The 13,941-nt window shown below is 41.8% G+C and overlaps 1 protein-coding gene across 2 annotated transcripts; it reads left to right on the forward strand.

The window, feature by feature from the left end:
* The first annotated feature begins 4,486 nt into the window (after window positions 1-4,486).
* eno1a (enolase 1a, (alpha)) lies at window positions 4,487-13,251 on the forward strand. 2 transcript variants are annotated; one of them, XM_083919837.1, is made up of 12 exons: window positions 4,487-4,610; window positions 6,932-7,026; window positions 8,816-8,911; window positions 9,071-9,129; window positions 9,867-9,936; window positions 10,310-10,443; window positions 10,603-10,825; window positions 11,271-11,468; window positions 11,988-12,189; window positions 12,297-12,405; window positions 12,489-12,547; window positions 12,734-13,251. In XM_083919837.1, exons 2-12 carry the CDS (start codon window positions 6,942-6,944, stop codon window positions 12,795-12,797), a joined length of 1,299 nt encoding a protein of 432 aa, XP_083775963.1. In that variant the 5' UTR covers window positions 4,487-4,610; window positions 6,932-6,941; the 3' UTR covers window positions 12,798-13,251. The 2 variants fall into 2 exon arrangements, with proteins under 2 accessions (XP_083775963.1, XP_083775964.1); XM_083919838.1 differs by lacking the exon at window positions 9,071-9,129 and adding an exon at window positions 9,417-9,475.
* Window positions 13,252-13,941: the final 690 nt, after the last annotated feature.

Raw genomic sequence — 13,941 nt, forward strand, 5'->3', positions numbered from 1 at the left:
GGGAGAGGGGCCAGACCTCTCTGCCAGAACGAAGGAAACATGACTTTGACAGATTTGTGTGGCTTCCGGGCTCGCCCAGCGCATAACGACTCATAAAACTGCAACAGAACCCCACGTAAAAACAGATTAAACAAAGAAGATAAAATTAGTTATTTAGCCTTTATGCTAAACTAAGCTAATTAAGTTCACGGCTGTAGCTTCATATACAAGAGTGGCGTCCATCCTCTCGTCTAGCCCTCGGCAGGAGAGTGTGTGTGTGTGTGTGTGTGTGTGTGTGTGTGTGTGTGTGTGTGTGTGTGTGTGTGTGTGTGTGTGTGTGTGTGTGTGTGTGTGTGTGTATGTGTGTGTGTGTGTGTGTGTGTGTGTGTGTGTGTGTGTGTGTGTGTGTGTGTGTGTGTGTGTGTGTGTGTGTGTGTGTGTGTGTGTGTGTGCGTGTGCGTGCAAAGAACTGATTGAGTTACAACATGATTAAAGGACTCACCTTGATTTAAGACTCTCATTGTTCTGCTCACGTCCTTCCTCTCTGGACTGTAGCCTCTCGGCGGCCTGCATTTGATTGATACCAGTTGTTTTTGTTTTGTTTCTGAACACAACACATAAAAGGCTGATAAAGGAAACAACTTTAAACAAGCCCAGGTGGATAGAACCGAACCGACTTTTTCGGGTGAAGTGAAAGCAGAGTGTTTTCTACTCGCACAAAGTCTGAGCTCATTAAAAAAGCCACAGGTTTGATGCCCCTCGGCGCTCAACTTGCATACACTAGTACTTAGAAATGAAGCAAAGCTATCTTCTTCCCCAGTAAATCACTGGGTTTATCTTTGCCTTGAGGACAATAATAGTTTTTAAGGTCTTGGGGGCTTAAATGATGTGATTGTACCAGCTAAGAGCAAACCTAGTAATTTAAAGCCCACATATGGTGAGCTTGACATATATGTTTCAGCAGGTTATATGTAGTGTCCTGCGCTGGTCTTGGTGAAGAGGAGACTAAATAAATCAAACAAAAGCTAGATTCTGACTTTAGAAAGCTGATAAAACTAGGTTTTTCTTGCAACTGCTCAAGTACTGGATCAAATTCACAACAGGTGAGCGCTCAAACTCACTCACAACATACGACACCTCACAACAAGGACCCTGGATCTGGCTTTTTAAGTGACTTCTTGCATATTTATGAGTCAGATGAGGTCTCTTTTTCTGATTTTTCACAGTACCCTGTTGGAAATAAAAAGAACCTACTACTTTAACTAGTTTTGATGATGTGTGATTGTGACCATGTGACTCCCGTACCTTGACTTTTGTATAGACAGGGTCAGGTATCAACCAGGAGAGGAAAACTCCCTGTTGCCGACTACAGTTTGACCTACTCAACAATGAGATGGGGTCATGCTCATCTTGAGATTCGTACCTGTATTTTGCGTTTCTACTATGTCTACATGTTTTAATGTTTCAAAACACATTATTTTTCACATGCTGTTCGTCTGAATATTCACCCTCTGTCTGAAACGCTCTGTTTTTGCGCCTGTCTCTTTAAGAGCCCCTCCTTAAAGGGGGGTCAGTCCTGATTGGTCAGTGTGTCCGGGTCTTCCACATCTGCACCCTCATTGCAGCCGGGGAATGACTATAACAGCTCTTTTTACCTATATATATGTAGTAATGACATCACAACCGTACAGAAGTCCTGCCAGTTCGTTTAAAGGCCCAATTTTGGAATACAGGCTGTGTGCATTTCTCTGTTGATTAAGCGTTTTTATACTTTCACAGTATTTACAGAACACCGTGAACTTATAATTAAACATATGAAAATCTCATTCTTTACAATATGGGACCTTTAAGAAAGATTGACATCAAACCAATAAAAAAAATATATATATAAGATTATATGTATGTGCTTATAAATGTTTATTTGTATTTATACAGTATGCGGTGATCACACCTACAACACATGTTCATATTGTGATAGTGAGGAGACTGCAAACATTTCTTTCATCAGTATCTTTCAACATTAGGTGTCACTTCATTTTTATTTTGTGGTTAACATGTCTTGCCACAGTCTATCCAACCACATTGTACTACTCTTTTTGGATTGCTGCCTGTAAATGTTTGAATGTTTTGAAGTATTAGTATTCAACCTATTTCTGTGGCAAGTCTCTGCTATTTTGACATAATTTCCCTGCATGGTATTGAAGCTTATCATCGTATCTATCCGTGTCTTGTCATTTACTCAAGCAGGAACTTAACAAGGTTATTTTATTTACTTTAGGGTGATAATAGGATTAAACATAGACATTACTTTTGTCTATGAGTGTCACTGTATAGTGTAAATAGTGCCTGAAAAAAACAATTATGTTTTTTTTTGTGTGTGACAGTCAAAAGGATTTAATGGTGCAATCGAAACTACGCATGAAATCTCTAGATTTAAGTGATAAATGATAAACATTGTCATTTTTCTTCTGTCTGTCCATTGACAATTTCCAGACAACTATCACCCAAATCATGCTAACTCAGATCATTGGGGAAGTTGTGTTTCTTAGAACTACTCGCCTGTTGAATGTCAAGTTATTCCGCATGTATGAAAACATACTGCTGTTGGTTGAGCTGTCTGGAACAGGATGTGCACCAATATGGGACTTAAGTCTTTATTTACTTTTTTTAATCCAGGGTTCACTGAGTGTGTCGACTCTATTCAGGAACGCCCTGCTCGCACAGTTGCATTTCACACATCGAAACTGCCCCGTACAACCAGTGAGTCACAGAAAAGCTCCACTGGAGCAAATTAATTCTGTTTATGGCGGATACGATGACATTTTTAAGCTGTATAATTCTCTGTAGAAGTAAGGTTGTGGGCTGATGTGAAGTTCTACCTGGGTGCTGCTCATATTTATCATCTCTTCATAATATGTGTGAAAAATATAGTAATAATAATAATATAAAATGATTAGGGACGATATTAGGCCCTGGAAATCAATGGAAGTGACTTACTGTAGTATATCCATATGTCTGACTGGCACATTTTATGGTCAGTGGAAATGCATGCATGTTATATTTTAGGACATCACAGCAGGTGTTTACTCCTGTGCTGGGGAACTGTTGGAGAGGGCAGGTTTTTGCAGGTTTGGCAGCAACATGCTGAATCCCCAACCCTCTTATACTTCCTCACGTCCTGGTGCAGCTTTCTGACAGAGTGAGTACTAGAGGGGCAGTGCTGCTGCCTCCAACCATTTCACAGGTAGATGGTGCAAGTATAGCGCCAGAAACAGCCTATCACACCGGTGGTGAAACTCCTGATACATTCAGAGAACAGGCTTGAGTTAAATATGGGACTTAATGTGTGAAAGTTTGGGAAATACCCGTATACGAGAGGGAACTAATAACCCCCCTATACAAAATATAACATTGGATATTTAAAAAAATGGATACATTCCTCCTTCCTTGTATTTATAATGAAATCCTCTCAAGCATCCAGACCAGGCACTTGTTGCAGTCACATTTTAATGAGAGCATGTGGGCAGCAGATGGCGCAGTTGGATTCAACACGGACAGTCTCAAGGTCACTGCAGCAGGATTTCTGTGTAAAAAAGCCTCCATCACGCTGTGGCTCTGATCTGCTGTGGATGCTGCACTCATTGCACTGCGCAGCTGCGTGAACCCCGAGTCCTGCGCTCATGAGACGTCAGAGGACGTGCAGGGGAAACCCACAATTCACTCATGTCCTGTGTCATTACGGCAATGGTGTAATCACTATTTAAAATACAGTCCTACATTTTCATACTCTGAAGGGAAAAGTGCATAACATTCTTTCTGTCTCATCTGATATATGTTCAAATAAATAAACAAGGTAATATAAGCTTTGATAATAAGCAGAGCTATTTTAAATATGCCTTTTCAGGGACCCAGTCTGTTAATACAATCTCCGCATTAATCACTGATGTGGTTTGCAGATCAAAGATGTCTGTGTGTAGGGTAAAACTGGAGTGCATTTGGTGTCGAAGTGAAAGTTTTCACATGTAGGGACATGTTGATGTAATCTGCTGAAATGCTGCTGAAAATGTTCTACAGCCAGTAACCAGTTTTACTCTAGATGTCTAGACACAATTTGACCTGCAGAACTTCGTTGTATTTGATCGTGTAAGAAAAGCACAGGATGGGATGGGGGACAGAAAAGGTCATTGCCAAAAAACGTGACCGCAAGTGTCATGTGACCAACAGCGAACCACTGCATCGGAGTGCCTGCTTCTCTGCACGTACTCACAATGCGTCATCCTCCCGCATATGCCTCTATCACCCTCAAAGCAAAAAAACACTACATTTCCCATAATTCACCTCAAACGACAAATGAAAAAAATATTGAATATATCTGCAGTGGTAATTAAAAGTGATGCTTTTGCAAAGATTTATAACATCCGCATCAGTATGAGTGCTCTGACTCCTGATGGTGAACGTGCATCCTCTCTCGCACTGGTCTGCCTCGTGAGCCGTCCCCAGCCAATGGCGTTGCTCCTTCCTGATTCCGTCCACTTATTCTCGAGCCCGGAGCGTCACGAGCGCCTTCTCTGCACTCTGCCCGCACGAGAGAGAGACAGCACCCTCCTTGCACACAGTTAGGCCCGGAAAAGGTAACTTTGCTTTCTTCATTTCTGCCTTTTACACGCACGGACAGTGTAGGACAGCTGCTGTTACTATTTAAACAGCGTATTCCGAGTCAGAGTGGGATATTTTAAACCTCTTCTCTTCTTTTATCAGTGTGTACGTGATGTTCCTCATCCTCGACGGTAACCTTTAAGTGTTGCCCTTGTGTTAGCGGATACTTTGTGTGTTAGCATTGATTATAAGCGCCTATTAATTGTTCAGTTGTTGGTTGTGTGGCTCAAAGTTTGCAGCCCACCGTCTATTTTTACACCAGACCGTCAGCTGGCGATATGTCACTCCATTTAGAGCTGCAGAGGGTGTGTGTAAGTGTGTTTGTGTGTGCGTGGAGGGGGGAAAGGGGCATCAAGTTGCATGCCCAACTTCCAGCAGTCTCTTCCATTTGTCAAAGAACCACTATCAGTGTCCTTTTGCTGTGCAAAGCTCTCAAGGATGTGCTGGTATGTGAGACTCTGTCGCAGGCTACACATGCAGGCAGGGAGCTACCAGTTGCTTGCAGCAGACACGGGGGTGTGTCCACCGGTTGTAGGAAAATTACTGTAAGATTGAACTCAGTGACTCTTTGTGATAGTCAGTCATTTCACCACTTAACAAACTCCCAGAAGATGCATTTTACAAGTCACTCAGTTAGTGGATTGTACGTTTATTAGGCCTACTGAAGTTTAAAGGTTATGTTTTTTTAATGAATAGTTATTAAACTGATTATTAACTCACAGATGTGGTTTGCTGGTAGACTCTAATGTAGCCTTACTGAGAATCAAGACAAACTAACATGCCTACACTCGCATATCAGGTATCAATCCTCGATTATTTATTTATTTGTGGGTGCCATTTTGTGCTGCCAGTTTACCTCCTTGCTCTCCATGTTTGCAAAACAGAATAGGGAGTAGGAATGTGATATAGTGTGCATGTGAGTCATCGGGGATAGAAATATAGTGTTTATGTACTGTATATTAGGCCCACTGACAATTATTTTCATTATTGATCAATCTGACGATTACTTTCTCCATTAATCAATCGTTTGGTCTTTAAAAAAGGTCAGAAAATAGTGAAAATATACACCGCAACTTCTCAAATTAGCGTTTTTCATGCAACAAGCAGTCATACACCCGACGGTATTTAGTGTATGTTCTCAAAAGATAAGTAATTGCATGAGGATATGTATCCTTATAATTGCTTAAGTAGGAGCTTTTGGGCATTTGTGCTCAAAATATGACAAATAATGAATTAATGTTTAATTGGTTCATTGACTGTTGAATCTCAGCTATGTGTATGTTATTGTTGTATGTATTTATACATTCCCTTTTCTCATATTAACAAAAGAAGCCAAAACTAAAAAAAGACCAAACTTGGTATATAAAAAAAGACTATTATTAATATTACTATTAATAGACTACAATACTGTTAGTACTGATGTCCAGTACCCAGTCACCAATATGTCCGTTTAGCCTAGCTGTAGAAGAGGGGGCTTTCATTGATTTTGCCTTTTGGCTGTTCTTTGGCTCTTGGCAAGTTTCCACACAGAACTTTAAGGCCAGAGGATTTTCCATTGATTCCTCTTTAGTAGCTCTCCAGTTAGGCTGTACCCAAAGTTCACTCATGCATTCAGAGTGGGTAGATGAGCAAGTAAGTGCATGGATACAGGACAAGTTAGATAAAAAACAAATAAAAATCAATAGTGCAGCAGACTGTCTGGCTTAAAACCTTCTCTGACCTCCGCTACTAGAATTTGGAGAGATAAAGAAGGCTCTATAAGATTACACCATTGTTCAGGCTTTTAACCATATCAGTACCGTATAACTTGGATCAAAAAAAGCCAAACTTATATTGTGCCGAGTCATTCACCTGTTGTTAGTGATAGAGACCTTTCACTACTGTTATCAAGAGTTTCGTGTTTGACAGAAGTGCTCTAAACTCAGTTCTGCAAGCATTTTGCAATGCTGTTTTGTAATCTTGTGTTAAGTAAACTGAATGGACTTGCAGAGATTTTGCTGCATAAGCCACGCCTTTCTGTGACTAGTATATCTGCGATCCTGGCCAGCCTACAACAGTTGGTTCAGGTGGTGTGCACGGCTCTTATATATGTTTAATCAGAGAATCCATTCGATGTTTTAATGTTTATAAATTAGATTACATTTTGTGCCTCCTGCGTCTTTGAGCATTTCATTTATTGCCAACTCACTGTTTTGGCTCAAAGCTTTACTTCAGTAAGTAACACTGCAGCCGTCTGTCCGTTTGACTTGTGGAGCAGCACTATACTGATGTCTCCTCCCTGTCTTTTCATCTGCAGATCCAGAACCATGTCGATCCTGAAGATTCACGCTCGTGAGATTTTTGACTCCCGTGGCAACCCCACCGTAGAGGTTGATCTTTACACCAAGAAAGGTACGTATGTTTCCATCAACTTTATGACTTCCTTGTCCAACCTCTACCCATTGTTTTACTGGATATTTCAACGTTTACACAACTAAAATGTAATTATATCCCATTATGTGTAATGCTGAGATAACAACATGATACTGGAAGCAAAGTGTTGTATATTTTTGGTTCTTGCCCAATTATCTAACTAGTAAAAACTAGTTAAGATGTGGTTTAGTATGGTGAAACCAGTGTGTTGCCCTGAACTGTTGCCAGCTCCAGAGTGGATCAGATCAGATGGTGTATGTGTGGAAATAGCTCCTGTAATGTCACACTGCCTCTAAAACACTCTGTTACTGTAATGGTTCCTGTTTGGGAGCATAGATAGCTCATACAGTACGCACTTCAAGAAAACCTATGAGTTGAGTTGATTGCTTTATACTTCCTAGCAGGGATGTTGTGTAAATTAGATCGACAGCCTGTTTCCCTCCCCTACAGTAATTGAACATGATGAAGCTTCTGATCATAAAGCATCTCAACCCTGCGTTGTTTGACACGTCTGCCTACAGTGAGATCAGTTTATTCAATTCACTAATGGCCTGACTGTGATTGAAGTCTCTTGGCGAGCTGTTCTGGTCTGAGAGCTAAAACAAAGGACCAGCTCAACCCAATGAAATGTTCTGAGAATGTTAATGAAGCAACCTGAATGACCATTGACATGGAAGAACGGCTACAATGCCTTAAATACACTGGCTGGAAAAAATCGACTGCTCTATTCTGCAGCCCCGTCGTCTTCTCAGTAGTGTGGGATGTTGGCTAAGCACTTCAGTTTACTGTAAATAGCACCTTTTATCCTTTTTTTTTGTTGTTGACACAATTCCACTTTAAGTCGACCAGGCCTGTTTTGGCACCATTAACAGCAACAGACCAAAGCGAGTATGCTGCACTCGGGGCATAGTTACTGTAATGTGTTTTTCTGTGTTACATAACCGGCTTGTCTCTCAGTCACAGTCATACTAGACCTTACTAGTGTTTAAAATGACACATTTCAGTATCCCTTGTGATCTAAAGAAGTATTTACAGTCGCTGTTCCTGTTAAATTATCTAATTTTAATTGTCTTTGGGCCATGGTTTTAATCTGGATAAAATTTTAATATATTGTGACAGTAGAGCATCACAGTTTATAGTCTGATGGACGGTTGCCAAATCCCCCCAGCTGCAGCCAGGTGAGGGTTTGATGCAGATGATTTTCTAAGCCTGAACTCATGGCCTCAGCCTCCTGTACTAAAGCCCTAAATCCCCTCTGACTCACACCATCTCTGCTGGTCCACTGAGCAAACTGAGTAGATTTTTGCTCATCCCCAGTTTCTCCTCACTTGGTTGAATCCTCTTGTATGGGCGTGGCTTGGCATCCTTCCACAGATGCACTGCACATGCTCTGTTGGCAGCCCGTCTTCCCCTGTTACATCACAGCCTTTTGCAGCACAGCCAGTACAACTTCCTCCTCACAAGTATTATCTCTCTCTGTGGACAAAAAAAAAACATGGACACTGTGAGTGCCTTTATCTGATTAGATGGCGACTCCTAGTGCCTTTTACTTGCTGTTTGTCCTTGAATACCAAGCAGCCCCTGCTGCATTTAATGCATCAGACATGTTTATGTTTATGTCTGTACAAATATCACATACTGTACAGTAATTGGTCTCATGCAAAATTACGTTTCAACATTAAACTGCAGTCAGTCCTTTGCCGTCTTGTTGGACATGACACAGCACTTTAGGGAATGACTGTTGCAAAATGTCCTTTGTGTCTCCAAGGTCTTTTCAGAGCTGCAGTGCCCAGCGGTGCCTCCACAGGCATCTATGAGGCTCTGGAGCTCCGTGACAATGACAAAACACGCTACATGGGCAAAGGTAAGCCGTCTTCACTGACTCCCCCTCTAAACTTTCTGGTTACCTCTATTCTGTTGCTATCTTTCATGACATTTCAACACCTCTATTATACATTCTGTTGTCTGTCCTCGTCTTTTCCTCCTTCATTTCCGTTTCCTCCAACTTTCTTCCTTCTGTTAGGAGTCAAAAGAGCAGTTAAATATGTAAATGAATTCTTGGCCCCTGCATTGTGTAACCAGGTAAATAAAGTGTGAAATAACAGGTTAACTCTCTTACATACCAGCGTGCACAGCAGCATGAAGAATGGCTTTACCTTTGAAAACTAACCTTGGCAGGCACTAACAGATGTTCACAGATCTAAAAAGGAAACTGTAATAAAAAGCACAATCATTGACGGCTAAATAATATTTAGAATTACTTACACATCCACATATGGTTGGATGAGTAGCTCTGTGGTCATCTGTCTCGCCTGCTCTGCATGGTTTTCTTCTGTCTGGGTCAGTTATGGTCTGCTTGTCCCTTGCAGGTGTCTCAAAAGCTGTTGAAAATATCAATAAAATAATTGCACCTGCACTGGTTAGCAAGGTAGGACCATTTATTGTTTAACTAATATTACTGTTTGCTAGTGTCAAAAGCCTCGGCCGAACCTTGATTAGTTTCTATTATTCGTTATTTATGTATCTTGAAAATTTAATAGAAAATTCTGTCACATAAATATGCATATCATTGGCACTAACTGTACGGTGTAAGTGGTAAAACATTTTTTTTTACCTTTTGCATTTATAAAAATGGTACATCTAAAGTATCTATAAACAGCTGCAATAGGCGAGCTTCAGTGATATAATTCTGAGATGCTGTAATTCTTATAACATTATTGTATGTGTGTTCTTCTGAACTAACAAGTCAGAATTAAACCTAGCTAATCATTAATATTTTCAAACATACAATATAACTTGTTGTGTTGTGTCCGATCTAGGATGTGGCGGTTATTGACCAGGGCAAAATCGACAAACTGATGCTGGACATGGATGGCACAGAAAACAAGTGTAAGACGCTACTTAATGTACTATAACTCTGGACAGTTGGCAGTAAAAGTGACAGAAATCTCACTTCTCAATATTTAGAAAACTAGTGTCTATTATAGAGGAAGCAGTGAATGAATGAATGAGGAGGGAGTGATTTTGACATGGAGAAATAAATGTTTTTTTTTAAAAACAAGGAAACATCAAAAGGCACTCAACCCTCGTGTTTACAGAAACATCAGTTAGAACATGATGATTTCAAGGTCATGCATTATTGATTTTTTCCATATTAGCCTAGAAAGTACTCAATAAAGATTATAGATATCAGAAGACATTAGTGTTTCATAAACGCATCCTCCACAAAAGATAAACAATAGTTGTGTCTACCCTCCCTCAGCTAAGTTTGGTGCTAATGCCATCCTGGGCGTCTCCCTGGCTGTGTGCAAGGCCGGTGCAGCAGAGAAGGGCGTTCCCCTCTACCGCCACATCGCTGACCTGGCTGGCAACCCTGAAGTCATCCTCCCTGTCCCTGTGAGCATGATGCAATTACCTAAGTCACGTACAACAGGCTTTATAGACACTCTCAATGCTAATAGGCAGACAGCTGTAGTGTTAATGTTTGATCAAAGAATCATAAATTCAATCGTGATTCCATTAGGCTGAAATTCCGTTGTCTTTGCTCACTTTCAGGCTTTCAATGTCATCAACGGCGGCTCCCATGCGGGCAACAAGCTGGCCATGCAGGAGTTCATGATCCTGCCTGTGGGAGCCAGCAGCTTCAAGGAAGCCATGCGTATTGGTGCTGAGGTATACCACAACCTGAAGAATGTCATCAAGGAGAAATATGGCAAGGATGCCACTAATGTAGGAGACGAGGGAGGTTTCGCCCCCAACATCCTGGAGAACAAAGAAGGTGAGAGGAAACATCAAATCCAAGCCATAACCACTGTTTCACAAGAAGCGTTTCATGACGAGCCAATTTAACGCAGATCCAGTTCAATACATTACTTGTTGTTTTAGCGCCCTGTTGTTTTAATTTTTTCAGCAAATAGTCGATCATAGAAAGTTGTTACTTTGTGACTGGTCATAGGGAGCGTCTTGAAAGCATTACATTCTTAGACCTCCAAGGGAAGTGCTTCACTCATCATGTCACATGGTTTCTAAATTAAGGCCTCAACTTGGTAACGAACGCACTGACTGCCAGCCTCAGACTCCAGTGTCAGGTCAAGGTGCTGATATGACAAATGCACCAGTGAGGCGGTGTCTTAAGCCGTGATTCATTTGTGAAAAGCGGATGTTTGATTTTGAAAGCTACATCTCTGGCACATTTTCACCGCAGCATGTTGTTTGTGCCTCAGCTCTGGAGCTGCTTAAGAATGCCATCGCCAAGGCCGGCTACACCGACAAGATCGTCATTGGCATGGATGTGGCTGCCTCTGAGTTCTACAAGGGTGGCAAGTACGACCTGGACTTCAAGTCTCCCGACGACCCTAGCCGCTACATCTCCCCCGACAAGCTGGCTGACCTCTACAGGAGTTTTGTCAAAGATTACCCCGGTGGGCTTTTAACACCTCTCCCCCTTTTTTACAGGCCTAAAACTTTTACTGCTTATGTTTTCCAAAGATGAAACATTTCAAAGACATTTTAGAGATCTTGACAAGATTGAGGCAAAGCATGAAGGACAGACTCAAATAATACATGTGAGGACATGTACAAACAACATGTGGGCGTATGCAGACATCCAGTATAGTGAAACTAGAACCCAGAATATATGTGCATATGCTGTCTGTGTCTGCAAATGTAATGTTTTGGTTCACTTACTACTCTTAAAAGAATTCAGCAAAAGAAAACCCCTGAACACTTCTGTCAAAGTTAGCAGCTAGCTGCTGGCAAACACAGGGGGACATTTATCAGCTTGTTTCTGCTGCCACCAAGTGGTCAAATAGCCTCAGTTCTTGCAGGTTTAAGGTTTCTGAAGATAATTACTATTGATCAGTGGCTTCTTAATTAGTGCCGACGTGTTGGATTTAAGAACCGGTTTTAACAATATTCTCACATCCTTCCTATCTTAACAGTGGTGTCCATTGAGGACCCCTTTGACCAGGATGACTGGGAAGCGTGGTCCAAATTCACAGCCAGCACCAGCATCCAGGTGGTGGGTGATGATCTCACAGTCACCAACCCCAAACGTATCTCCAAGGGTGTGGACGAAAAGTCCTGCAACTGCCTGCTGCTTAAGGTCAACCAGATCGGCTCCGTCACAGAGTCCCTGCAGGCGTGAGTGTCGACGACAGAGCAGTGTGATCGCACTTGTTACCGAAATCCAACAAAGTAAATAAATTATAAGACTAGATAAGGGACTTAAATGTGTATCTTTGATTTAGCTGCAAGATGGCCCAGAGCAACGGCTGGGGCGTGATGGTCAGCCATCGCTCTGGAGAGACAGAGGACACGTTCATCGCTGACCTGGTGGTTGGTCTTTGCACTGGACAGGTAAAACCTTAACAGACATGTCATTTTACAGCTTCTACATTACAGATTTGATCTTTATATATGCCATTTAATTCCTCCCCCAGATCAAAACAGGTGCACCTTGCCGATCTGAGCGCTTGGCCAAGTACAACCAGCTGCTCAGGTGAGTCCAGTCCAAAAACATGCGTACTTCTAATGGTTAAATTAAAGCTTGGTCACATCTTTACAGTTGCACTGAACTCTTAACAGCATTCCGAGTTTTACATCCACTGCTCCTTAGAGGAACAGTATTGCAGATTGCTGGCTGTCAAATCATCAGTTTTAACGAACTGTCATCACTCTCTCCCAGGATTGAAGAGGAGCTCGGCGACAAGGCCCGTTTCGCCGGCCAGAACTTCAGGCACCCCATCTGAGCTGGTCCAACTCCTCGGACCTTTGTGTGTTCACTGCTCATAAATAATCCCCCACACATATACGCCACGCTAGGTCGTCTGCCCTGTCTAGAGAGAAGATGGAGAGATTACTGCTGTAATCCGAGGTCCAAGTCTGTGGTCTGTGGCGTGGAGAAGCTACAGTACGTCCTTGTACAACCACAGCTCAGCTCATCCTCAAACTATGCTTTAGCTCCTGAATAGTGTCGGTCCCTATGTTCGTGTCCGTGTAACTGCGTGAGAGACTTCTGTTTAGCTTCTTGTGAGTTGTAGTGATTTTTTGGTCCTCTACTGAGTGTTTGAGCTACTGTAACTGTAGTATGACTCTGCCTCGAGCAGTGGTAACAGTGATGTATGTGCAATGTGTCACCTCTGACAAGGTCTTGTGTTGCTCTAAGTGTTGGCAGAAATATGTAATAAACAACATAGTTTGAAATGTTTTTGTGATTTCTTTTTATCCACCATGTTCAGGCTGACTACGGATTACTATAGATCTTCAATTATTTGTACTTTTAATTTTATAATGTTGAAATACCCTTATCAAGTCAAAGATAATGATGATTATTATCAAGGTAAACAAGGTTCTGATCACAAATCATTTAGGATTCATGGCTTTCTTGCAGAGAAAATGAGAGTATCTGCAGTGAAGGGCCTCCTCCTCAGTAACAGCTCCTGTCTGTGTGAAATATGTGATGTAATCTGAGTGCCACCGAGAGGCAGAAACATGAGCTCAGCGCTCAGGGACGCCATTTCTGTCCCCTTGGGTAAAAGAATCCAGAAGCTCTTTTTGTGCTGAGCCTTGCCAAGATAAATGAGGGTCTATTCACCAGTGGTATGGTACCATGGGGGGGATTGCCAGCTGGGTCTGTGCCACACCGATGCACTTTGTGTGAGCCCTGTCTGAACCTGCCTCCATTGTTTAGTCGTCACCAAGGAGATGTATTACAAATCACCGGTACAAAGAAAATACCAGGCATATATTATAGAGTCTATAAACATGCTGGGACTATCATCTGCTGCAGATTTCCCTCTAGCAACACATGTTCACGCTCAAGTGGATTAACAATAATGTTTTTATGTAAAGTTCAAAAGAGTAAAATTGTGTGACTTGTAAATTGATATCACA

Source organism: Echiichthys vipera, assembly GCF_963691815.1.
Source record: "Echiichthys vipera genome assembly, chromosome: 9".
Classification (NCBI taxonomy): domain Eukaryota; kingdom Metazoa; phylum Chordata; class Actinopteri; order Perciformes; family Trachinidae; genus Echiichthys; species Echiichthys vipera.